Source organism: Alligator mississippiensis, chromosome 5 (genome assembly GCF_030867095.1).
Source record: "Alligator mississippiensis isolate rAllMis1 chromosome 5, rAllMis1, whole genome shotgun sequence".
Classification (NCBI taxonomy): domain Eukaryota; kingdom Metazoa; phylum Chordata; order Crocodylia; family Alligatoridae; genus Alligator; species Alligator mississippiensis.
Genome location: NC_081828.1, coordinates 157,607,031 through 157,633,461, shown reverse-complemented (window position 1 = coordinate 157,633,461; position 26,431 = coordinate 157,607,031). Strand labels below are relative to the sequence as shown.

Sequence of the window (26,431 nt, the reverse complement as noted above, 5' to 3'; positions counted from 1 at the left end):
GCTCTTTTTCCTCCTTGGTGTTCGCCTCCCTCACATATTTATAGATAGCAATCAAATCCCCTCTGCCTTCATTCTGCTAGGCTAAACAAGTTGGCTCTTTTAGTCTCCTCTCATATGACAGGCTTCTCCATTCCCTAGATCATCTTAGTAGCTCTTCTCTGCCCCGCTACCATTTGGATGAATACATCTTGAACATGACAAAGTACAATGAGAGAGTCTGACTGCGTCCTTTTTTTATTTGCTGTGATATTTTTAAAAGGACAAAGGAACACCTCAGTTATAGAAATAAAAAGAATTGAAGCCATAGAATGTGTGCCTTTTTCCTTCCCAGCTATTCTCTCTGAGGTTCTTTGCTTCTCCTTTAATCGAATCATGAAAACGTTTGTGTGCTGCTGTTTTACAAAAAAAATCTTGAAGCTCCAGCAATGCTGTCTGAGGCCGAGGCACCCCAGAATTGGGAATCCATTCAGGCAATGCCCTGTTGGGTGAGCTTCCCTCCACACTCAATGAAGACAGGATTTCCTCTGGAGCACTGTGCTTGTGTTTAACATGACAATCTTCTCTACTATTATTCAATAAGCCAGGCTTGCTTAGGCTAACTGGGTCATGCCATACTATATAGTTGTCCAAACGGCTGGGTTTCAAATCTTCATAATAACAGGAATTCACAGAATTGGAGGGAAGTTCAGATTCAGGTCCTACTGCAAGCTGCCTTCTGTATAAAGCCTCAGTTTGCCATGTATCAGTGATTTTCTGAAACTTATTAACTGGAAACTTTTTATTCTGACTCTCTTTTCTCTGGTACCATGCCTGAGGTAGGTGATATAGCTGCACTTCAGCCCTTCTCTTGGTCTCGGTTTCTGTGTGTTTACATTGTTGACCCATAGTTGCTGCGGCTTTTTGGTTACTCAGCATCACTTCTGAGGAACGGGGTAAGAAGGCATGAGCTGTACATGCACATGGAGGTGTGTGAATGTTGAAGTAATCTTGTTCTTGTAAAACTGATTCATGGTGATGTTGTCCTTGGAGTAAACGTGCAATGCGCCCTTCCAAGGGCCTCACTTGGGAGAGACTAGGCAGAAATGCTTCTTTCTGTGGGAATTAAGAACAGAATAAGAGCTAGCAGCTAAGCTTTTGAATTTAATAAAGGAATGAGATCTTGGTTACTTTGGTAAAACGGCTCAATTGTAAGTCTTTATACACAGCTCCAGAGTGGAAGCAGTTAGGGGGTGGCTCCCTCACTGGGAGCTCTGGCAGGTATCATGCCATATTTGGGCACAGATATGAGTGTAACACGGCCACTGCTTCATTCTTTGAATGTGTATAGTATATATTCTACCCTGGAAGGGCCAGTTCTGTTAGCCAGGGGAAAAGCCAGACCATGATCCTACCCTTGTCTAAAATGCATTGGGTGGGCTACCGTCACAAAGTCTTTATGCTGTGAAGACGATGATGAATATATTGTGCTCAACACCTCTGCGCAGCACACGGGTGTATGTTTGGGGGGAGGGGGGAGCAGGGTGAAGAGGGAAGATGAGTTTCTTATGCTGTTTTCTCTTAATTTCTGTTGTCATCATCTTTCCCATCAGTGATCCTGTAACGTGCAAGGAAACACCTACATTTGTATTTTTACCTGGTTTTGACGCATCACTGAGCTATCATCATTGTAATTTGTACTGTGATAGCACTTGAAGATCCATGGAGTCTGCATACTTTCTTGCATAGTGGAGTTTCTGACATACAGCACAAGACAGGCCTGGCTAACAGGCAGCTCATGAGGGGTTTACATGCAGCCCCTAGTCTTCCATCCAGGCATCACCACCACCAGGGCTCCTCCTTCCTCCCCTGGCTTCTGCTGCCTGATTCAGCCTAGGAGGCAGCATGGTACAACCTGTGGTACCAGGGGAGCAAGGCAGGTCAGAGTGTCTGTATGACATGGTGCCACAGGGAAGCCATGGGGAGCTGAAGGTGGGGTGCTGTGCTGTGCAGGGATGCCCACCCTGTGTGTGCAGAGCAGTGGGTTGGGGAGGTGCCTATCCCCATTATGGTGCAAAGGGGTGAGCGGGCACCTGTCCCCACCATGCACTGTGTAAAGTCACGAGGGACTGCCCCCCTGTGTGTGGGGTGTAACAGGGTGGGGGCACTTGCCCATGGATGCAGTGTACAGCCTGAGGGGCCCTGCTAGTGCAGCCCCCTGATGTGCAGCCCTTGCAGGTGCGGTCCCTGGTTGTTTAGAAGTTGGACAGCTCTGACAAAATATATCCAAATAACTTATTTTTTTAGACTGTATTTTGGGGTATAATCCAAAGATTTAATTAATTCTTTTCTGCATTTTTTTAGAAAGTGCTAGGGGGATAACACTGTTGGGAAAAACTGGTGTGACTTAAAATTAGCGTTTCTCCCAATGCCAGTTCTGAGTCTATAGGACAAGTAACACTAACATGTGAATGAATGGATGTGGTTGAAAATATGAGTTCAAGCTTTTTTTGTACACCTGGAAGCAGCAAATGATAAGAACTGCCCTTTATTGGGTCAGACCATCGGTCCACCTTGCCCAGTATCCTATTGCCAGTTTGTTTGTTTTTTTCCAGGTCACTTTTAAAAGTAGACTAGACAGCTTTCTGTTTGAAACAAACAAACAAACATCCCGATTATTTTGGCTTTTAAAACCAGATTTAGGCACTTGCGTATTCCAGTTCCAATGAGTTTCTTTAAGACTTTGATTTATGGTATGGGCATACAAACAACTCACACAGGGGCCTTGAACAGGCATTCATTTCTAGCACTAGAAATTTCCACCACTAGAAATCTTTCCAGGAGAAAGAGCAGTACAAGCATAGAGCTTGCAGTGGCCCGCCCCCTCTCCATGCCCACTGAATCCCTAGTCTGGGGTATGGGTGTGGGCACATTGCCTTGTTGCTTCACCCTCTTCCTGGACCAGAGCACAAGTGAAAGTGTTTCTCTTTCAGGGGAGACCTTCTGGGTTGATACCTGGAAGATCTTTCTCAGAGTGAGGATGTTACCTTCAGGAGAAAGTGAATGCTTTCACACTTGTAGTTTGCACTGGGAAAGTGGCATTTCTTCTAGTAGGAACAGAATGTCTGTACATAGCCAGGGTTAAAAAAAAAACGGGTGAGGAACTACTGCATGTCAGTTATCTATGGCACCTATCCAGGCATGCATTTTTACCCTACTGTAAGTGGAAACTAAACCATGGCAGTTCATCCCTTTTTAGGCAGTTACTAAACCATGGCAGTTCAGTAAGGTCCCTCTTTAATTGTTGTAAGTTGTTTGTGTGCTCATACCCTTAATACTTACATGCCTCAAGCAATTTTTAAGAATAGGATTTAAAAGCCTCAGGGTATTTCTACACTGTTCCCTGACCCTCCTGAGTACACTGCTAAGAAACACAGCCCTACTCACCCACTGGCACTCTCTCTCTGCCAAACCCTGAGGCAGTGAATCTCAGATAGCACCATGCTGGAGACAGAGAGCTTGAGAGCAGTGGTAGTGGATTCAGGGAGGATTCTCTGCTTCACTTTTGAGATTGGTGCTCTTAATATGTACAAAGAGGACAGCAGGACTGTACCCGAGAGGAGTTCATTCAAGAGCACTGGAAAAAGTGGTACAGATAGGCCCTAAATAACTCAGAATGTGCGTGTATGATGCAAAGCAGCACGATTCTAAGGATGTCTGCACTACTCAATTATGGTAACACGTAGTGCCTTACTGTGATACTTTGTCAAGCTGGCTGCTTACTTCTCAAGCTGGCAGTGTAGTCACTGTAGTATGGCACTGTGCACATGCCAATAAGCTCAGCAACACTGAGGCAGCTAAACTACTTCTGGTTTGGGAGACAGGGCATACAGAGTGGGATGTCTCAGTACGGTGGAGCCAGGTGCTGTAATGCAGCAGTACTGACAGACTGTAAAATGTGCTGATGCCACACTGAAATACACAGTGCCCTCTCCACATGCACTAACTCCCAAATTGGAAAGTGTATACCTGTATTAGTGCAAGGTTGAAGTGCAGAGCAGAACGAATTGGTGTGTGTGCAGTACCACGACTACACAGCTACATTACTTAGGGTCTAGAAGTTATTATATGTGGACAGGGCATAGCTTGTCTCATCCCCCTGCATCACACAAATGTACCCTGAAATACATTTGAAACATTTACCTGTAATTCTACTCTGCAAAGTTACTTTGAGTAAATGGCACCATTCTACTCAACAGCTCTGCCTGTTGGGTGCATCTGCAATCATATCTTTTACCTACAGTGACAAATGGAGTTTGTATTGCATTCATATTGCTGCTAGCACAGCAGAGCCAGGAGACAGTGAGCTGGAATCTATTCCTTTATCTGCATTATCAACAAAGCTGTTTGCTAAGTTACAATCAGTTAAACCTCTGCAAAGCCTGGGAACACAATGGGATTGCACCGGTATCACAGAGGACACAAACTGTCCTGAACAGCTTCCATTATAGATAATGCTGCTTGAAAAGAAAGTGGTCCACTGTGATTATCATATCCCATATTGAGTTTACACAGATGGCAGATAAGAAACAGCACTGTTTATAGTTGCTTGCATACTGAGTGCACTCAACGTTGAAATTACTGAAAGATAAACATAGAACTTTCATGCCGTTTTACACTTTTCATTGTTGACCTGCATTTTTATTCTATATTAAACTTCTGTGGAACTAGATATTCCTGATGCATCTTAAAATAGAAAGGCAAGTTACTCATATGAATACAAATGGATTGGTCATGAAACAGTAATGGAATCCTGCCTAATTTTAGCTGGTGCCACTTGGTAGATCAGTGGTTTTCAACCTGTGGTTTGCAGACCCCTGGGATCCACAGACTACGTCTAAGGGGTCTGTGAAAGATTACTATGATCGATCAAAAGTATGTGAATACCCACACTTACAATTCAAAGAGTTTCACACCTATATTAAAAAATTTTAGGGGTCTGCAAATGAAAAAAGGTTGAAAACTACTGCAGTAGATGGATGATAACCTGTGATACTATCTGTCTAATGAAAATATCTAGATTTCATAGGTTATTAAAAAAAGTGTGCAATAAAGGCAATAGGCCACATTTCCATCTGGTGGTTTTAATGGAGCCACACTGCTTTAGACCAGCTGAGGATCTGACTCATTTTGTTTTAATTTCTGTGCTACCATACAGTTCACAAGAGACTGGTTTCAAGGATGCTATTAGTCATTTCTACAGGCAAATGGTACTGTGAAGTATTATCGTGTTTTGGTGGCAGCTTCAAAAGACAAGAAAACAAAATAATAAAACAAACACATTGTCAATACACTGTGTGAATTCTGTCAACAAAATACACTAACCCTGATTCAGCTTTTGATCATTTGTCTCCATGTTAGAATGAGTGTGATCATGTAAGTGCACTATAGTAACAAATGTTACATCTGGTTGCAGAATCAAATACTGGTAACTGCAGTACTTACAAGTTCCACATCTTCCCCTAATTCTCCAGTTATTCTGCCAATTAGCTTCACGTCATAATCATCCAATACAAGGGGCTGCATAGGACCTCTACCTTAATGGAAACACATTATATTATTCTTCAGTGGTTAGAAATATGAGAAAAAAATATATATAGGAAAAAAAAGAATTTACATTGTGTGAGACACTTACGATGCATCTTCTTTATAAAAATACCCAAAGTATTTTGGTATAGAACTGAAAAATGGAAGTGTGAATTCACTAGATAAGCTTCTATACGGACATTATGTTACCTTTTTCTCTAGTCATTGATATTAAAAATACCGCATACCTGTGAAATCATGGTGATAAGATGTTATCCAATGGGACCTTTCTAAATTCCGTAGCATGTTGGTTGTTCTTGCAGAGAGATTAGGTTCTAAGGGTTTAAAAGTAGTATTGGGAGCCACAGTCTTTGGAGGCTTTGGATAATACCTCTGACCACTTCCGTCAACAAATTTAGGAAGCTAAAAAATAAAACAAGTATAGAGTATATTGCTTCATCTAAGTCAGGGGTGGGCAATTATTTGGGCCTGAGGGCCACATAGTGAGTTTTGATCACCTGTCATGGGCTGGGTTAGCACCCCTCCTCTCCCCATCAACAACTCACCAAAATTCCCTGTGGGGCTGTAGGCAGCTGGGAGTAGTGTTCAGGAGTGGAGTAGGAGGGGTGGGAGAGGCTGGGATCACATGCCCCTGCCTTTGGGGGTTGGGTGGTGTGTGTGGGGAAGAGGGCTGCTTGGGCGTTAGATCCCAGGGACCTACTGTGGGGGAAGAATGGGGAGGATGCAGAAGAGCTGCCCTGAGTGGTATTGTCTGTGCTGCAGCAGTCCACGTGGGGCTGAGGACCAGCTGCACACACAGCCCGATGAGGTGCTGCTCTGTACTCCCCACCTCCAGTTCTGGGATCTGGAGCCAGAGACCCACATGTCTGCTATGAGTGGCACGGTGTGATGCGGCAGGAGGAACTGCTGCTGGCGGTGGGGGGCATGGAGCAGGAGCAGCTTCTGGTGGGCTGATCCTGGTGTTGCTGCAGTTGTCCAGGTGCTGCTCTGCACCTTCCTACCCTCTGGCAGGTACATGGGGCTCTGCCTCCAGATCCCAGCTGCCTTCCACTAGAGGGCAGCCAGGAACTGAAGCCGGAGCCTTGCATGCTGGGGTAGGAGCCACCTGGCTGAAACTGCTTGCCTGGTGTGGCGCAGCACAGCTCAGCTCAGCAGGGGCAAGTTGAAAAGCAGGAGCCGTTGTTGCAGGCATGAGGTGCAGAGCAGCACCCAGCTGCAGCTGCACTAGGAACAGCCCCAGCAGAAGCTGTGCACTGGCCAGGGCCCAGGCCGGCAGGAGCCCAGCGCAGACTGCCCCAGGCAGGGCAGGTAGAGCACTGTGGGGCCAGCCACAGGCTGGATCCAGTCACCTGGTGGGCCAGATCCAGCCCGCAGGTGGTATTTTGCCCACCCCTGATCTAAGTATGTGACTCTATAGCACTGGATGGAAATATTATCCATTAAAGGAAACTACATACATCTCAAAACTACTTCCCCTATGCTCCTGGAGGCATCAGTCTTATGCATGCTCTACCCAGCCACTCCTGCTTCACAGCCACCAAACCTAGATATAACCTAGTGAAGCTGTGTGAGGGCACCCCCTGCTGTCTGTCTCAAGCACACTGAAGACGGAGCTTGAAAGTAGCAGCATGGCTTCACTGTCTCATTTCTAGGTTTTGCATGTGCTCCAGAGTAGTTCCCCCAGGAGCCTTGGGGAAGCAGAGCAGTCATACCCATTAAGTAGTGTTGGTAGGCTGAATGTATATTTCTAAATATAGGGATCCCTAGGCACCTTTCACACTTGTGACTAATCCTTGCTTGTGCAACTCAACGTTAACCATTCTCCCCTCTGTTCCTCCACATATCTTTCATTCAATGCATCTGATGGAATTATTCATGTGAGTTGGCCTTACTTTCAGTGTCCAACTGTAATTCAAACTTGTATTTCCATCTAATTAGAATATTAAACATGATTCAACTGCAACAAGAAACTCTTGAGTAATGTTTTCACACTAAGCTACTCCTGCTTCTTGCTGGCTCTTGTATTGCAGTACTCTTATATATGGTACATAGGGTCCTGCATTCTTCCACTCAACATTTATATGAAAAGGACAGTTAAGTCAACTGGCTTTTACTTTTCAGCAAGCACATGAAACTGCACCCCCAGTTTGGTTTGTTTACCATTGTACTTCCCAACACCCTGCACAGTTCTCATCTTTCATCTAACTCTATGTTGGAACCCTTTGAGCAGAGACTTTGTCTTTCTATCCATCTGTCTACCTATCTAAAAAAACCCCAACAACTCCTAAAGCCTGAGCACTTAGGGGCCAATCTGTCTGCCTCTCCTGTGGTCACACAAGTCCATGCGCAGTGGAACCAGAGTGTTTCAAATGTGTAAGGCAGAGCTGGATTCATAGATGTGTATGTGTGGGTGTGCTTGGGGGGCATGACAATGTGTGGGCAGGGTCAGAGTAAGGCCAGGGAAGAGGATCTGCTGCAAAAGCCACTCCAGGTGTTTGGATGAGGGAGCCTCCTCTGAATAGCTCAGCAGTCACTTTGTTAAAATAATGAGAAAAAACCCTTTTCCACATCTCTCAAAATACCTTGGCTAGGCATAAGAAATTGGGTTAGCTCTTATAACCAGGAATCTTTAATTGGCTGCCAGGCTGTATAAGCTTCTGTGTTTGTGTACATGTTTCTGAGGTGGATAAAAGAACTTCCTTTACATGACTGTTTTTCATGTATCATGTGTATATGCTGTTTTTCATGTGTATATGCTGTGCTTAATTCATGTCCATGGATTTGGCACAGTACAGAACAGGGCTCCTAAACTGTGGTCTGTGGGACATATGCAGCCAATGAGCCCCTCTGATGAGGCCTGCCACCCAGGACTGCTCCTCTGAAATGGCTGTTCAAGGGCAAACATTTGGGGACCCTTGCTACAGAACACCTGTTTACAGACTATTAGAAAGACAACTCATCATCTTGATCTCTCCTGGAAGGGTTTCCTTGGTAATAAAAATGTTAAAATTTTCCTGTCGCAGTGGTGGCTACTTACGTGAAAGTACGTGTGCTGTCCTGGCCACTGTAAGGCCTCCTTCTGGGAGTCATATGGAATCCTGATGATTTCATGTCTATATGGATTACCTAAAAGGTTACGGAAAACAGTATGATACGTATTGGTTAGCACCAGAATCAGAGCAAGAGAGAAGTTCAAGTGGAGAAATTAGGCCTGAACACAAATATTTTCTGGAGTGTGTTTTATTGTAGAGACTGTAGTTTAATATAAATTGACACTAGCTTGCAAGACACTCACTGCATTTTCTGTGTGCGGTTTACAAAGAGTAAATGATGACAACAAAACCCACAGAAATATCACTAAGGCTTGGTGAATCAGGGTTGGCTGTCTCCTTAATTCTATCTCCAGAGGTGGAACTAAGTGGCAGGGGAGATGTTATGCCAATGAAAGTACCACTAATGCTGGTTAATCACGTAGACTTAACTGGAGCAACTGGGTTCCACTTAGTTAGTGGCAGAGAAACTGGGCTCTGCCACTAACCTGCTACGTGGCCTCTTTCCCTCAGTTTCATTGTATGTGGAAATGGAGGCACTTACACTTCAGGGCAGTGTTGTCAGGAATAACTATTTAGTGATTACTCGGAGCTCTGTAGAGGTAAAAATGGTATATAGTAATCATAAAAGCATTCTTTATATAAACACATGTGATAAAAGCCACCTGAGTGAAGGATGGGCTAGTCACATTAGTAGGGCTGGAAGGGACCTCCAGAGCTCATCTAGTCTAACTCCCTGCCTGAGGCAGGATCATCCCTGTCCAAACCATCTCATACAACCATAATCTAAACCATGGGTGGGCAAAATATGGCCCATGGGCCAGATTTGGCCTGCCAGGCCATTCTATCTGGTCCGTGGGGCCCCTAAAAAAATTTAGAAAATATTTATCTACTCCCTGCTGCCTGTCAAAAATGACAGAAGTTAGGGGCAGTAGGACCGAGGGGGAGCCTCAGCAGGAACACAGCAGCCCAGCCCCACCCCACCCCCAGCCATTTCCCTGCTCCTGCCACATGCATCGCTGGACAAGGGAGCACGGGGCCCGCACTGGTACCCGTGTGTGTGTGTGTGTGTGTGTGTTCATAGGGTGAGTCAAACACATACACCCCACCATACACATACACCCCCACCTTTCACTGCCTTACATGCAGACCCCCACACCCACACCCCACATATCCACACACCCCCACATGCTCCTTCACCCCACACCCACACCAATCCACCCCCATACACACCATCCACTCCCTCCCCCACATCCCACATACCCACACACCCACAGCCTCTCACAAACCTATATCCCCCATAATGTACAAGAGTAAGATCTAATTTTAAGCTATTGTTTGTTTGTTGTTTTTTTATAAATCCATGCTGGCTGCTTGTGATCAGCAGGGAACAGGGTTTTCCATTTCTCATGGAAAAACAGAGTAAACCATGGATTTTACTTTTTTACCAGAGGCAAACATGGATTTCTCATATTACTGGAGAAGCCCATGGATTTTGCAGTTTTGCAATGAGCTCCCTACAGGATGGCACAGTTCCAGCCTGCAGGGAGCTCGGAAGGAGTGGGAGGAAGGTGGTCAGGCAGGGGGGCACCATGTGCATGTATATGCACATGGCCCCAAGCAGCCTGGAGACCAGCTCCTGTAGGTAAGTGTGTGTGTGGTGGTGGGGTGGGGGGGATGGGATATTGAGCCCCTGTATGGAGGGAGGGGACAACAGGGGGGGAATTGGACAGGGCTAGGACTGCTGCCCAGCTAGGCAGAGCATGGGGCATGGGCAATGTGCGGCAGCGGGGCCCCAGCAGGGAGCAGGACGGGGCCACGTGCAGCTTGTGCAGACGGCGGGGAGGCACGGCTCGCTCCGTGGCACTGCACATAATCCCGAAGGGCAGGGAGGACCTATGCCCCCCAGATATATGTATGGGATAGGGGTAAGGGCGGGTGCAGGCTGTGGGCTCAAGCTCCCACCCTGCTTCTCTAACCCAGGGCCTCCACCACCTGGTGGGTGCAACCTGCTGCGGCAGGGAACAGCGGGGCTGTGTGGAGAAGCTGCCTGCTGCTGCAAGCTCCATGCTGCCCTGGTGACGTGTTCACTGTGTGCGGGGCAGTTTTGATTGGTGCAGTCCTGCATCACTGCCCTCACTGCAGCCACGTGTAGAGGCGCTTCACCAGGGCAGCACAGAGTATGCAGCGGCAGGCAGCTTCTCCACATGGCCCCATTGTGGGGAGTGAGGGACACCAGCAGGGCTGTGGGGGGCCTTTTATTTTAATAATGGATTTGGGGGTTTTTAAGAGAGAATTTGTGATTTTTTTTAGCAGAGAATTTGCAAATTTTTAATCAGAAAAAACAAGGATCCCTGGTGATCAGCCTTTCCTTCTCCAGATACTTGCAAGTTCTTCCTTAGGATTTGCTCCAGTAACTTCCCAGGTACCCAGGTACCAAGGTGACACTAACTGGTCTGTAGTTCCCTGGGTACTCCTACTTGCCTTTTTTAAAGAAGGGCACTACATAGGCCAGGTAACAGAGGACTGGAAAAGGGCCAATCTCCCATGACTTTGTGAAGATCATTGCCAAGGGCTCCAATATCTCCTCTGTCAGTTCTTTAGGACCCTGGGATAAAACTCATCCTGCTCTGTTGACTTGAATTAATTCAGATCAGATTAATAAAAGTTCTCTGACGGTCTCTTCTTGTTATTTTCTCCCTCAGTTTGCCCCCTTTCTTATCTAGATAATCCCTATTAGGTGTCTGGCAGCTTAATTTTTTTGCGAAAGACTGAGGCAAAGTAGCTGTTGAATAGCTCTGCCTTCTTTGTATCTTCATTTAGGAGTGATCTCTGGCTTGTTAACAGAGGATCCATAGTTTCTTTGGTTCTTCTTTTCTGGCCAACACACTTATAGAACCTCTTTTTGTTGTCCTTAACCTCCTTTGCCAGGTGCAGCTCATTCTTTATTTCTGCCTTCCTGTTTTTGTCCCTGCAGATATGTGTTATTTTCTAGTACGTGTCCTTGGTGACCTGCCCATTCTTCCATTGCCTATATGCTTTTCTTTTCATTTGAAATCTAGCGTCCTAATTTTGCTGACCTCATGCTCTCCCTGTCTCAGGATCTAGAATTCTAGCATATTGTGATCGCGTCCACCCAAGTTACCCAGGGTTATCTGCACTCTCATGAGTACAGGTTTCCGTCTCCCCAAATGATCACAAGCTGTGATGGCCTATCCGCAGACAAGGTTTGACCACAGAAAAGGAGCAATTAATGAAGTCAAATAATTTTCTAAGAGCAGACATTTGCAACTCCTGAGGCAGTAATTTCTGAACCTGATAGGCTCTTCCAGGAATTGACCATGGCCTCTAATGAGGTCTTGTGGAGCAAATGAAGGCTTTGCAAATCTACCCCCATACATTTCATTATTTTGAATGAAGAGTAGCAATAACAGGTGGAGACAAGAAGTACTTCTCATGCCACACACTTTGTGGAAAGTTTTTAATTTTGGCTGGCTAAAGGGCTCTCTGATCACATAACTCACTTAACAGTACTGTTCAACACAGTGACAGGGAGGATGGCTGATTAATGCAAATTTGCATGCCACTTATCAGTCCTTATGGTCCTGAAAAGCTTCTCATCACTCCAGCATATGCTTCTGCTCTTTTAAACAGTTACTGTCAAATCTGTTCCTGGCTCGCACTGACAAGGGGAACAGAGATGTCGGCAGATGCACCTTCTGCAACAAAAATCCTGATATTCTGAAAATGAACAGCAAGTACCTCACAATGTCCAACTTGCCTGTGGTGCCAAGAATAGAGTGCTAATTAGCACCATAATGAAATATACAGGAGAACTGCAAAACACCAGCAAACTTCAAACAAGAAACTGGACTGGAGAAATGTGTGAGATACCAGGGCAAAATCATGCATTAGGTAACCTCTTTGGAAAAAAGCAGAATCAGAATCTGGCCTTTATTCCTTTACTCGTGTGAAGGACCATAGGAATGACAAAGGGGCATTCCACAGGAATAATGATACTGGAATTGATATAAAACCAACAGTAATGTAATATGTCTCTGAATAACATTAAAAACATCTCAACATGATGTGGTAAACAAGTAAGTATCTCAGTAACTGTTTAAGTCTGGAGTGGTCATCTGCAAATGGAGAGGACATGGGCTTCTTTTCAGACAGCAAAGAGACTGTAAAAGTTTGCTGGGTGGTTTTGCACATTATGCTGCTGCTGGTGTGGGAAAGTGTTCCAAATTATGTATCACTTGTCTCTGAGTAACTCCATCAACTTCACCAGAAGTAAACAAGGGGTTTGCAAATTTGTGATCTCTTCAAATGGCTTCTTCTAGCTGCTCCAATGCCAGCTACTAAAAAGAATTATTTGCATGACTTGAGGACATCATATTCACTAATTTATCCGCTTCACCTTGGCAGGGAATTGAGGGCCATCTTTGCTTGTAACCATGAGGCCACGATTTATTTGAAGAAAATAGAGATGAGTTCAGCATCCTTGGTGCCAAGGGTGACCAGTGGAAACTGCAAGCATCAGCATGCAATCCTCCAGCTTAGGCCAAACTACTTATCTCTGCCTCTGTTGTTCCCATGCAATTGCTCCGTCAAGGAACAATTTGACAAAACCACCATCCTCTGAGAATTTAAAAAAGTAAATGTTAATAAATGAAAAACCAACTGAAGGCTACTTTACCTTTGGTCTTTCTGAAAATAATCACATCATAAGGCTTTGTAGGGATATTAGGATGAAAAGGCTGGTGACTGCTTGCTTCAATGCCCACGTCTTTATCCTCAGGTGATTTAAAGTTTGGGAACATGGCATATCTGGAGATGTGTGTCTGGTAGGGGTGGGAGACTGGAAATGGCAGGCACAGTTGCCTAGAATTAGTTTTAGATGGAGTTAAGAGCAAAATGAAACAGTCACATAACCTTAAATATAGTCTTCTATTAATATTAAAACAAATATGCTCTGTATCTTACTAAACCAAATTTATCCCTGGAACAACTTGCTGGCAGAGTCACTGGAGTTACACCTGGGAGGAATCTGATGTATTGTGTTTAAAATAGATACTGGGTCATTACTGGATAAGTATTTTTAAGCAAATGCATTAATTACCTAACTGGGGGAGGAGTTAGATGCAGTAGAGCCCTTTGTTTCTTTAATTCTCTCCTGCCCTTATCCAGTAAATAATAAAGCAAATAATCAACCTTATCTCTAATCCCTCCTTTTCTTCCTTTGTAAAAATAAAGATACATTTTCTTTATAGTTTAAGCCTTTTACTCCAGCACCTGTGCCACTGAGGTGACACCCTAGGGGGCAATAAAACATTACAGTCAGCATATCTATTATCTTTGCCCATTCTAAGTCAAAGCTTGGAGGAGGTGTGTCAGTGTCTGAGCACAGATCCAGATTAGGATTTTGGCCCTCCCATTATAAAATTCACCCTACCTACAACTGCAGATGCTGCCTTTCTTGAGGGAAGATGATTCACAGCTTCAGACTAAAAAGGAACTTTAGCTTTCCAGGCTTGTGAACATGCAACACGATTTACATTTGTTTCTCCCCTTTAGAGAGTTTCTCTTAAATCTATTGTAGCTCAAGATTGGAGGCTCTGCCAAGAGAGGTACTCACTAAAGTGGTAGTAAAAGACTGAAGAACTCATAAAAAGCATTTGCAGTGACAGAGTCCTACAGACTCAAAAACTGCTATAGGAGAAACTAAAGTGGGTGAGGGTAATGAGAGAAAGACAAAACCTGACACAAATGGTAGTAAAAGACAAACATGAGGGTGACGAGAAACAGAAGCGCAAGCAAGGAACAATGAGAAAAAAACTGAGACAATAATTATAGAATCAGTATCACCTGCCTCATGCAGAAAATGCCATCTCCAGAAAAGCAAGTTCTGGTATTAACTGAATGTAGGCAGGTGGAATCTTATTCATCTAAGGTGGAAATAACACCACTACAAGTACTGTAGACAGCTGAAAGAACAAAGCAGAGGAAGAGAAAAGAAAACGGAGGCTCCTCAGTGAACTTGTACAGCAGTAAAGCACTGCTCTGGCATGTGAGGGACCCAGTTGTATTTCTATGCTTCCAGCTCAGTGGGATGGGAGGAAGGCAGGGGAAGAGCCCTCAAATTCTGCTGGCGATTGACTCTTTTTCAGAGAATGCTATCAATTCAGTCATCCCTGGATTTTTTTTTCCCAGCAAGTACAGGCTTCAGTCTAACAAAGCTCTTAAACAGGAAAACAAGTCATGGAAGTGGCTCCTGCCCATGCTGGTCCAGTTAAACTGCTGTCCCACATCTGCTGTGGATGCACAAATCTGGGGGATACATCCCCCATGCCCCACACCCCCGCACACACTCTGGGGTTGGGGCAGTAGGTTGGGAGTGAGGGACACTGGCAGGGCCAGGGGGCTGTTTTCTACCTAAACTATTTACTGGGTTGGGACTGGCCATCAATGTTTACCAGTGGGTCCTGGTACATAAGAGGTTGAGAACCACTGCTCTACTGCACTTTGGCAATAAAAGAATCACTTATGACTTCTAAACTGAAATGTCAAATCTTTCACATGCGTGGACTTTGTATACAATTAGTCACATTTACTAATATTTATTTTTATGGGATTAACTTGGGGCAGATACTAGTTTCAGGTTTGTACAAGTCCTACTGACATTAATATGGACGAGGCTTATGAATCTAAAAGAAGAATCTGACCCAAGAGAACATTTTCTCTCAGAGGAGGGGAGTGAAATAGAGATGCACTATTGCTGAGAACAGATTTCATGGCATGTATCCCTGGAGTCTGAATATGTAGGGGGCAATTGCTGTGAGATACTGTTTCCTTGGGATTGCCATGGTGCTCACTTATACCACAGCACATGCTCCTTCCCCTCCCCTATACTCATCTACCTACCTCTAGGAAAACTGTTGTATGTTGCTGCTCCCTGTTCCTACTGCTGTAGCCACTTATTTTTCCAGCTTTTGATCATATTTTGATGGAGAAATTAAAGCACTAAACAAAAATCCTGGAAAAACTGAAGTGACAGGGATCCAGGAGACCCACCCAGGTGAAAAACAAAGGGATTCTATTCGAGTAAGAGGGAACGGCATTATTTGATGAAAACTTTCCCATGAAGATTTGCAGCATATTATAGAGAGCAGACACTTTCACCCTCCTGCCCCACCCACTGCACCCCTGGGTCTACACACTATAGAGACCAAACTTACTCCTTAACTGAGGCTGGGTTTTGTAAACCAAATTATCAACATTAAGGTGAAAAGCTTTCTTCCCAAGTGTGGCTTTTCCTTTCATCCTGAAGTTTGCTCTTCTTATAACCTAGGTCAGGGGTAGGCAACGTTTTTTGCGGGGTGCCGAAAAACACCACAATGCCTACCTCGGAAGGTGCCGGAGTGCCGGCATGGCAGAAAAACAAAATGAGGGCAAGGGGTACATGGCAGGATGCCCTGCTTGTGCCCCTTGCCCCCCACCCAAAGCTCCTGCCCTCCAGCCTACTGCCCCTTGCCCCCCACCCAAAGCCCCTGCCCTCCAGCCCTATTGCCCCTTGCCCCCCACCCAAAGCCCCTGCCCCCCAGCCCAGGCTCTGTGGCTGCCAGCAGCTACCCCAGCTCTGGGTAGCTGCTGGAGCCCAGGCTGCTCCCAGCAGGGCTTGCAGCATCCCAGCTGCCTGCTGGGAGCAGACCAGGCTCCCGGCTGGCAGCAGCTCCCCAGAGCCAAGGACGGCTGCAGCCAGGAGGCTACAAACAGTTGTGCCGGGCTCCGGCATCAGCTCCGCACCAGCGCGTGGACCCATGTGTCAGAGCAGGTGGTGAGGGAGGGGCCTGAGGCAGCGCAGCCCTGGTCTCTCCCCCAGTCCCGGCACAGAGGTGATGAGCCCGGCTCAGCTGTTTGTAGCCAGCCCAGGCTCTGGGCAGCTGCAGCAAGCAGCGGGCAGGCTACAAACAGCTGTGCCGGGCTCATCACCTCCGTGCCAGGAGCGGGGCAGAGGGCTGTGCTGCCTCAGACCCCTCCTCTACTGCCCGCTCCAAGGCGTGCCTGCTTGCGCTGGTGTGGAGCTGATGCCAGAGTCCAGCACAGCTGTCTGAATCCTCCCGGCTGCAGCCGGCCCTGGCTCTGGGGAGCTGCTGCCAGCCAGGAGCCTAGGCTGCTCCCAGCAGGCAGCTGGGATGCTGCAAGCCCTGCTGGGAGCAGCCCGGGCTCTGGCGCTGGCAGCAGCTACCCAGAGCCAGGGTGTCTGTGGCATGCCAAGCAAAATGGCCTTGCGTGCCACACTTGGCATGCGTGCCAGGGGTTGCCGACCCCTGACCTAGGTCCTCTCTCCATTTGGCAAGCACTGCTAACCCTTCTTCTAGTTGAGGCAATGAGAGTGAGCCAGCAATTCATTTAAGCTGTTGGCATCTATCTGGTAAAAGGGCAGAGTTGCTTTGGACAAACATGGTCAGTCTATTAAACTTAACATCACATGATTCATTCTGCAATAAAGTACCCTTTTCTTTTTTCCCAGTCCTAACCTTTTTTTTGCTCTCTGCCCAGGTACTATGTAATTGTGGTTATAAAATAGGGGACCTGCCTTTTCATTTCAAAAAGGAAAGATATACTATAAGTGAGATATACTTACTCAATTGAACCATCTGGTGGTTTAGGGAGCCTACATTGGAGGAAAAAAAACCAACTTATTTTAAAAGATTCATATTCTTTGAGCCTTTCCCCATTTTATCTAAATGAGCATACAGCAAACATCAGAGACCAATCAATATACAGTATGCCTAGATTATACTCTAACTGATGTCACTTTGTGTGTTAAAGTTCTCTACGTAGCTATGTGCTAAAACATAAAAATCACCATGTACTAAATGAGGTATTTTAGAAGAAACTAAAAAAAAAATTAAAATCTAATCACTCTTTTACACTTCCACCTAACCAGCCCTACATTAATAAGCCTCACTACTTAGTATTTAAAACAGAATCTTTTTCTCAGTATTTTAAAAGAGAAAAGCAGAAAATGTATCATCCTGTTGACAGTAATGGTACATAAATTATACCATAGATCTAGAGATAAATTATTTACCTCCCATCACTGAGACTTGTTTTGTGTCTTAAAGACATTTTTAAAAAGTAAGAAGAAAAGACTAACTCTAGAGACCAATAATTGTATCACTAAGACTAGCTAAGAATCTCTTGGCAATGCTGTCAGGCCAGAAAATGTCATAGATATGCTTTTAGTTTGCTTTCATGGTTATTTTTTGCAAAAAGAAAAAAGACAGTACTCAGGATTATAAATCTTATATACATTTATTTCATTCTCCTTTTTTATCTTGCAATGAAATGGATAAAAGCATAACTATCTCCTGCATTATTTTTAAACTCTTGTTTATTATACTTAAAAGTATTTTTCTTGTATCTGAAAATATCTGAGTCAGATCTGGGTATATCAAGTTGTTTAAACTGCTGGAAAAAAGACTTTTCCCTGTCTCACTGGAGGTAAGACTCAATTTGGTTAAAATGTGGAAGAAAGGACAACCCTTGGAAGTAGACAGTACTACTAAAAGTATGATCTAATTTAGAGACAACATATGGATCATCCAGAGGCTTCAAAACCCAATGTGTGAGCGATACGTTGGGCAGAATCCTTTCCAATGCTAAGATCTTCCTTTATATACTGTTTATACTACAGAACTTCTAGAGCCCACACCAGGAGGAGATGCTAGGTGCTGTACAAACCTGCCTTAAACATATCTTACAATCAGGTTCTTTTTTTTTTTTTAATCTATTATGGTTTTGATGGCATCTTTCAAATCAATTTTGTTTACATTCTGATGCAATGTGCAGGGAAATGTAAGCCCAATGACCAAATGTTCTACAACAACATATATGGGGTGTTGCAAAGTAAAACCACCGGATGTGATGTGAACACCGTGCGATGCCACATCATACCACTTTTCATGACAAAGGAAATAATACTTCCACCAAAATGAATAAAGAGAACTGCTTTTCTTTTGCATGGGTGCATCTACACAAGACGCTTACTGAGTGTAGGCTAATCTAATCTAATGTACAGTAAAGCATCACAGTCTAGACGTGTGTGGCAATTACTGAGCAGTAGATCAGTCCCATTCATGTTTTGGGGTGGGACATTTCTATAGTGCTCATCATTAGAATATCTGAACTTCAGGTAGTAACAAAACAGGAGCAAACTTGCACTTGCCAGGTTGGAATATACTTTATAGACACATTTAGGTGTAAAAAAAGGCTAATAAAAATTCAAGAGCCATGTTTTCTGAAGTGTCCAATTTATTTCTGAATCTCAAGTTGAGTAACTAAATACTGCATACTCAAAGCTAGAAGAAACCTTAAAAATATGTAGTGATTAGCCTTTAAAAGGACAGGAAAAGAAATAATGCTTGGGTCAAATTTAGCTCTTGGGTATGTCGGTATTTTACTGGAGTTACTCCAGATTTATGTTGAAGTTCACCAGTATCACATCATATTTACACTGGTATAATTGAAGCATACTTTCACTCGATTACCATATGCTACACACTATAGTTTTTCAAGCTAACCAGTTCTATCATTTAATGGACTCTACAAAAAAATGAAGTGTAAATATGTATTCATGTTCACTTGATCAATATGGAACTATCAACATCTGAATATACTACATTCATTGGAGTTCATGAAGTTTATAATCAGCTTAAAATTTCTTTGAGATAGAATCTGGCTGTATTGAAAGGAGAGATTTATTTTAGTTAATGGTTAAATAAATTATTTCTCTTTTTTATGTCACAAAGATGTAGAAACAGATCTTGTGTTTCAGATCTTACTGAATTATGTGCATGCCTTGAGACTCTTATGTGTCTCATGTGTTTGCACTGCCTTGTAGCATGGCACAGAATGTGGGGATGACTTAGCTCATACTTAAAGCTAAAAGGTGGCTTTGCACGATGGTTCTCTCCAACTTTCCTGCATGCTTTGAGCATGTTGTAAAAAGCTCGCTCTCTCTGTCTCTCACACACACACACACACACAAATCCAGGATGGATGATATATACTGCCTGGTAGCCAGTTGCAGGATATCTGAAAGCTGGTTATACTATGCGGCTATAGAGGGAGGACCAGAGAGGACTGCAGTATGGAACACTTTCACCTAAGCTAGGGACAGAGGTTACAAATAAACCAGTTTAAGTGATCAGAAACCGGTTTAAACCTGTAACAGAACAGAAATTCCATGCACATAAACTACTCTCAAAATGGCTGAAACTGGTTTAAGCCAAACCTGGTTGAATGCAGTATCAGATTTAACTGATTTAGGTCAAACCAGTTTACAGAACTTCTGTCCCAGACCTCTTCCTGGTTTAAATTAACTCACAGTCCCCCAGCATCCCAAGATGCTTTGCAGCCCTAGGCTGTGCTGGGCTGGGGGAGCGGTGCTGGCTCCACCCCTCTCCTCCCTAGCCAGAGCAAACACTGCTACAGCTGGCTAAAAAGGGGGTAGTGGTGGGATGAGTGGCAGAGTGGGGTGTGTGGCCAGACACCAGCCCCAGGCCTGAGGCAAAGTGGGGTGGGGAGGGAGGGACCGGGCTGGTGTTGTCGTGGGCAGAAGCAGAGGGGAGGCGAGCAGGGGGACACATGCTTCTGGAGGGATCCTGGCCCTACCCCCTCTGTGATGCAACAATGGGGAGAACGCGGGGCATTCAGAAACGGGTGCCACACCCAGGGGCACCCGATGACCTGCTTCTCCTCCCACTGGGCCCAGGCCCAGTGCAGGGTGGGTGTCCCTGGGAGAGGCAAAGGTGGTGGCACTGATCAGGATACAAGTGGGGATTCCCCTCCCCCAACTCCCGCTGCTGACTCTGCCCGAGTCACTCTCATACACCTCCAGGGAGCCATGGCTACCGTTGGGGAAGTTGCCAGTGCTTGCAGAGTTACTGGGTGCTGCAGTTGCCTGACCACAGTCTCCTCTTTCAGACCACCTGGTCTGGGTGGTCTAGCAGCTGGGCTCAGCATGGCCAGGAGCAGCAGCAATTACATGTCCCCCGGGAGGAGCCAGCCAGCCAGCCACCATGGCACCTAAGCCAGTCTACACCTAGCCACCCGACAACTCTGCCACCGCTACAGGGCTGCCCCAGCCAGTGCTTGGAGCAGCCATGCAGGGCCCAGAGGCAGCAGCTAGGGCATTGCAATCAGGGAAGCGACCCTGGATGGGTCAGCCCCGCAATGGTGGTGGAATTGCTGGATGGCCAGGTGCAAGCTAGCTCAGGTGCTGTGAGGGCCAGCTGGTTCTTCCTGGGGGACCTGTCGCTGCTGCTGCTCCTCACTGCACTGAGCCCCGCTGCTGCTCACAGTGACTGGCCTGGCTTCCAGGCCACCCAGGTCAGGTGGTATGAAAGAGGAGGCTGTGATCAGGCAGCTGCAGTGCCTGGTAACTCTGTGGGCGAGTGCTGGCAATTTCCCAGTGGCGGCTGAGGCTCCCCAGAAGTGGGTGAGAGCGACTTAGGTGGAGCTGGTGGTGGGGGTTGGAGGAGGGAAGTCCTGACTTGTTACCTGATTGGTGCCACTGCCATCCCCACCCCCACGGACACCCGCCCTACACCAGGTCTGGGCCTGCGCATGGCCTTGGCAGGAGGAGAAGCTGTTCAGCAGGTGCCCCTGGGCCCAGCACCCGCTTCTAAACACTGTGTTCTCCCCATTGTTGCATCACAGAGATCAGGCAGCCACTGCCCCCATGCCAGCTACCCTCAAAGAGACAGCGGCTCGGTGGCAAGGAGTCCCTGCCTCCTCCCTGTGTGTCCAGGGTGTGGGTCTGGTTCCTCTCACTCCCTCCAGCCCCTTAAAATACACAAGGGGGACTTGAGGGGAAGGGCCCCAACCCCTGCTCATGGCTCTGGGAAGCCCATGGGGAAGGGAAGGCAGACAGCAGGGGCTGTGCAGCACTGGGCTCTGCTTCACTTCTTGGGGGGAGGAGGAGGGGGGGTTGTGTGTGTGATCCTCAGCTTCGTGCAGTCCCTCACGCGTGTTCCAGTGAGGAGGTGACTGTCCTAGCTGGGAAACAGGCTCTGGGCCTTTCCTACTCTTCCTTCTATAGTAGAATGGGGGCCTGAAACACTTCGCTCTTGGAGGAGCAGCACAGGGGGTCTCTCTCTGGATCAGGTCACAGAATCCTAGAGGAGTGGGGCTGGGAGGGACTTTCAGGGGTCACATCTAGCCCAGCCTCAGCCTGAGGCAAAAGCATCCTTGTCTAGACCATCCTGTACACACCAATACAAAGCTCCCCTGCTTCAGCTGCTTGAGTTGCAAGCAGGGTGGGGAAAACCCAGGCAGATCCTGTAGGCCAGGGTAAGGGGTTAAATCCCTCCCCAGTCATACTCGGCCTACTGGAGCCTAGCCACCCTCCCCCCGCTCAACTTCTGCTTAGCCTGCTGGCCATTGCAGAATGGAAGGGAGGGCTTAGCACTCCCAGCCTCTAGCCTGAGCCACTGCAGGCATGTGCCTGCATTTCCAGAATCAGAAGTGAATGTCTATTCACTTGTTTCTCAGTTCAATCAACGCAGGTTAGACTAACCTGCAAAGATTGAATTGATTCAGACTCGGGCTTTTTGAATGTCTGTACCTAGCCCTAGTGGGCATAGGACTATTACTTTCCCAAATTATAATCTCACAAGGTCTACAGGCAATCCTTGCTTAATGCTGTTTCACTTAGCATTATTTTGCTATAATGCTCATTTGAAACCGATACCTGATTTCAATTAGCGCTCAGCAAGTTTCGTTAGAACGCCTGAGGTCGCCATCTTGGGTCATCAAATACTTTTGGTTTCACTTAACGCTCAGTTTTTTAGGAATCAATTAAGAGCGCTAAGCGGGGATTGCCTGTATTTCAATTTTTGTGGCTTCAGCCCTGCACAGTGTCCTTGATGGCTCCTTAGATTGGTAAGGTGACTATGGGCTTTTGGTGGTATATCAAAGCCCAAATTACCTTGTTTTCCTTTGAATGTTTCTAACTGGATAGGAAAACATGGCCTAGTTAATTCAATTTGAAAGGCACTTCTTCTAGAAGCAAGACAAATCATTTTCATGCAAAATGATGTAAGGATCTACAGTGTGTGGAGCTCTGACAAAGGTACAGTAATTCCATGATGGTATATGTAGTTCCTGCAAATTTGCAGTAATTCATTTTCCACAACAGTGTAATGGCACAAAGGAGCCATTGCCAGCTATAGTATCTATAAATCAAGCATTAACAACCCCCAAGAAAATACCAAGAGCAATGTTCAGTCAGTATTTTTTCAATAAAGATTTCCTAAGGTTATCACCATTTTAATTTGTTAGAGCAGTTAGACTACTGTAGGTCACACAAGATATTTTGCTTATAAAGACATTTGACTATGAACCCACAAAATCTGAAACAGGAAATAATTTAAGTGAACTGCTTCTCTACAACTGTTCAAGGATAGAATATAAGTAAATACAATTTTACAGAAAAACTACTGGAATATAAGAGATCAAATATTTAAAAGATCACATACGTTTTAAAAATAGGTTACATTTTAATTTTCAAAATAATGGACAAAATGTATAAACATGCTGTCAGTAAAATATTCAGTCTATCAATAAATTATTGGATTATGCCAATCTTAAATTGTGCATCATTTTATACTGCATGTTAAGGGCCAAATTCTTGTCGCAGTAATAAGCCCCAAGCAAATGTGTTTGGCAGGGGTACATGCAAATCTTGTGGGAAAAGGTTCATCCCTGTGACCTGGAGTCACAATCCACAACAACTGCACAGGCCAGTATCTCTAGCTTCATTAGAGATCAAGCCTAATGATCAGGGATCCTGGTTTACTCTGTTTAAAAAAAATGCTAATTCTTTCATTTAAAAAAAAGCAAATTCTCTGATTAAAACGCCTAAAATTCGCATTTTTTCATGATTAAAATGAAACACCACTATATATAAAGGTATCAGTTGAATACAATGTTTTATTGATATATTTACAATTTTAAAGCAATTTGGAAGCCTCCCAGTACCACAATTACTATAATAAAATTCTAAATACCTATACATTTTGGCATTTGATTTGGGGTTTTTTATCATGGAAAATCAGAGCTCCCTCTGCCCCCTTCGTTCACCAGGACACGGGTCCAGCTGTGACTGTCCCCTCCCTGCTGCCACTGTTTTGTGGCGCTCAACAGCCCTGATATGCCAGTACCCTGTCCATGCCATTTCCCCTCATTCCCAAGTCATGGCCCCTCAAGGCCTGCTGGTGCCCCTCACTCCCCACCCATAGCCTCCTGCCCCCCCCCCCCCACTCCAGCCCTGCCAGAGGGCCCCCCCCAGCTTCTAGGACTATGGAGCCAGAGACCCAAGTCTGCAGCCCCCTCCCCCCCAGAAGTGCCCAAGCCCTGGCTGCCACCCATGGGAGATGCCGGCTGCTGCATGCCCATGGGAGTGTGGAGCCCTTTTATCCCTAAGGGAGGCCAAGATACATTGGCTCCCCCTCCTGTGTGGGCAGCACGGCTCGAGTGGAGCACGTAAGGGGGTGGATGGAGGCTCAGGGCTCTCTGCCCTGCTGCCCTCCCCCTGGGGTCTTCACGTAGGTAGCATGCAGGTAGCCTGCATCTGCTCCTGTTCTATGCACAAATCTGGGGGGGTCATGTGCCCCCACAACCCCCAGGAGTGCACGCAGCAGTGGAGAGCCACCCCCCACCTGCCGCCCCCCAGACAAGCAGCAGTTCTGTCCCACTGGCCACCTGGGCCCTGCAGCTATGCAGTCCCAACCTGGGCCTCGAGGCCCACGTAGCATCCCAGCTGGTCAGCAGGCCTAGCCCCAGCCAGCCCTGCCCAACTCCCTCCCTCACTATGGGGACCTCAATTTCCTTCTCCCCTGCCCTGGCCCTCCCCCTCTCCCAGTTCCACCCCTGACTTTCCTGCAGGGAGCTGTTCTCATGTTGCCTGGTTGCCATGTACATTTGTGTACATGCACATGAAGCCCCCTGCCACTCTCCCTCCGCCCCTTGCAGGCTGGAACTCAGCCAGCCTACAAGGGTAAACCTACCATTTTCCATGCTTTTCTCCATAAAATGAGAAAATCTGGGTTTTTCTCCTTAAAATAAGAAAATCTGCATTTTACTGCATTTTTCCATAGTGAATGGAAATCCTGGATCCCTGCTAATGATGTAGTCAAGTAAATAGAGGCTTTGACCATTGCACTATTTTAACTAGCCCTCTCCTCTTAACATCAAATCCTTATTCCACCAAAGGCAGAACTACAGAGCAGGAGTGACTGGTGCTTCCTGAATCTGCGGGGGCACCCGCAGAAGCCGCTGACCCTGTCAGGGGGGGCACCAGCCCTATCAACAGCATCAGTGCTGGCTGTCGGGGGGGCACGTGCACCCCTACCAGTTGTCTATGCTACAGAATGCAGAGCTGCATTTTCTCCTTGAGAAGCTTCTCTGTGGCCTGTCTGCAAATCGCACAGTAGAATTATGGTGGCGTTGCTATTTTTTCCAGGCTTTGTGGACTCATGCAAAATGGGGAGGAGGATCTCATAGTTTGCAGTACTGATAGTTACTGCACATGAGGTGCTAGAAGTGAGACTAGTGTCACAAAATGTCCCCACATGGTCCTACAGATAGCAGCTGATGAAGTAAGTTGTTGTTTACAAAATCTTATGCATCTCTGATTTGTTTAGTAAGTCTATAATGGCAAGTACCCTGCCTTCTGCGTACAAAAATAACCAGCAAAAGTTAATATAAACTTATCCACACATCTCCAACATTTATGTATCTAGGCATACACAGGATGTGCAGCATGGATAAGTTAAAGTTACCATGAAAATGTTATTTTGTTTATTTCTTGACTTGAGTACTTAAATTCATAAACTTTAATGTAATCAGAACTCACAGTATAGAGGTGATCTCTTTTATTAGACCAACTAGATTTTGGCAAAAAAAAAAAAAAATTCTTTAATTGCAAACGTTTGGGCACAAGCACCCTTCTTTGGGCATAGGAGAAAAGAATGTAAACGTTCTCCCAGGTAGAAATGAAAGTTCATATTTCAAAGAAGAGTTAAAGGTGTAGTAAAATCTCCTGTTTGCACAGTTCATTTTATGCAGGTTAGGCTCAGAGAAAAGTTGGAATAGTCTGTTGATCTCAAAGCTGTTTGGTGGCAAACAGGATGTAGTCATATTTCCTTCTCTGTGAAATATGAAACACCATAACCAGAAGGAAATATGATTGCATCTTGTTTGCCACCAAACAGCTTTGACGGCAATAGACTATTCCAACTTTTCTCTGAGCCTACCTGCATAAAATGAACTGTGCCAAACAGGAGATTTTACTACACCTTTAACTCTCCTGAAATATGATCATTTCTGCCTGGGAGAACGTTTACATTCTTTTCTCCTACGCCCAAAGAAGGGTGCTTGTGCCCAAACGTTTGCAATTAAAGAAATTTTTTTTCAAAAATCTAGTTGGTCTAATAAAAGAGATCACCTCTATACTGTGAGGTCTGATTCCTTTTGCCTCTAGCCCAATACAGCTACAACTTGGATACCTAAACTTTGTTACATTAACCTCAAACTTTATTTTTGAACTACAAGTTGTAATGCTTTATTGGTGCCATCTTGTGGTAAAACTGTGTATTGCAGCTTTTAATTAAATAATATCCAAGTTCAGTTCAACTAGCTACTCTTAAATAGAAATAATGAAGTAAACAACATTCTACCTAAAAATACGATAGAAAACATTTATCGGATGCATACTTGATATCAGA

General features: G+C 45.5%; 1 protein-coding gene across 4 annotated transcripts in view; it reads right to left on the bottom strand.

Annotated features, from left to right (window-relative positions):
* Positions 1-216: 216 nt before the first annotated feature.
* The window catches only part of SPMIP4 (sperm microtubule inner protein 4), a 50,120-nt gene continuing 23,905 nt past the window's right edge, over positions 217-26,431 (bottom strand). For all 4 annotated transcript variants that reach the window (XM_019498110.2, XM_006275121.4, XM_014603074.3 and 1 more), the window contains 6 exons: positions 17,281-17,310; positions 13,333-13,517; positions 8,621-8,709; positions 5,811-5,985; positions 5,482-5,573; positions 217-1,092 (listed from right to left, as the gene is read on the bottom strand). In XM_019498110.2, coding sequence (XP_019353655.1) covers positions 274-1,092; positions 5,482-5,573; positions 5,811-5,985; positions 8,621-8,709; positions 13,333-13,517; positions 17,281-17,310 — 1,390 coding nt within the window. In that variant the 3' untranslated portion in view covers positions 217-273. The remainder of the gene's footprint in view (positions 1,093-5,481; positions 5,574-5,810; positions 5,986-8,620; positions 8,710-13,332; positions 13,518-17,280; positions 17,311-26,431) is intronic.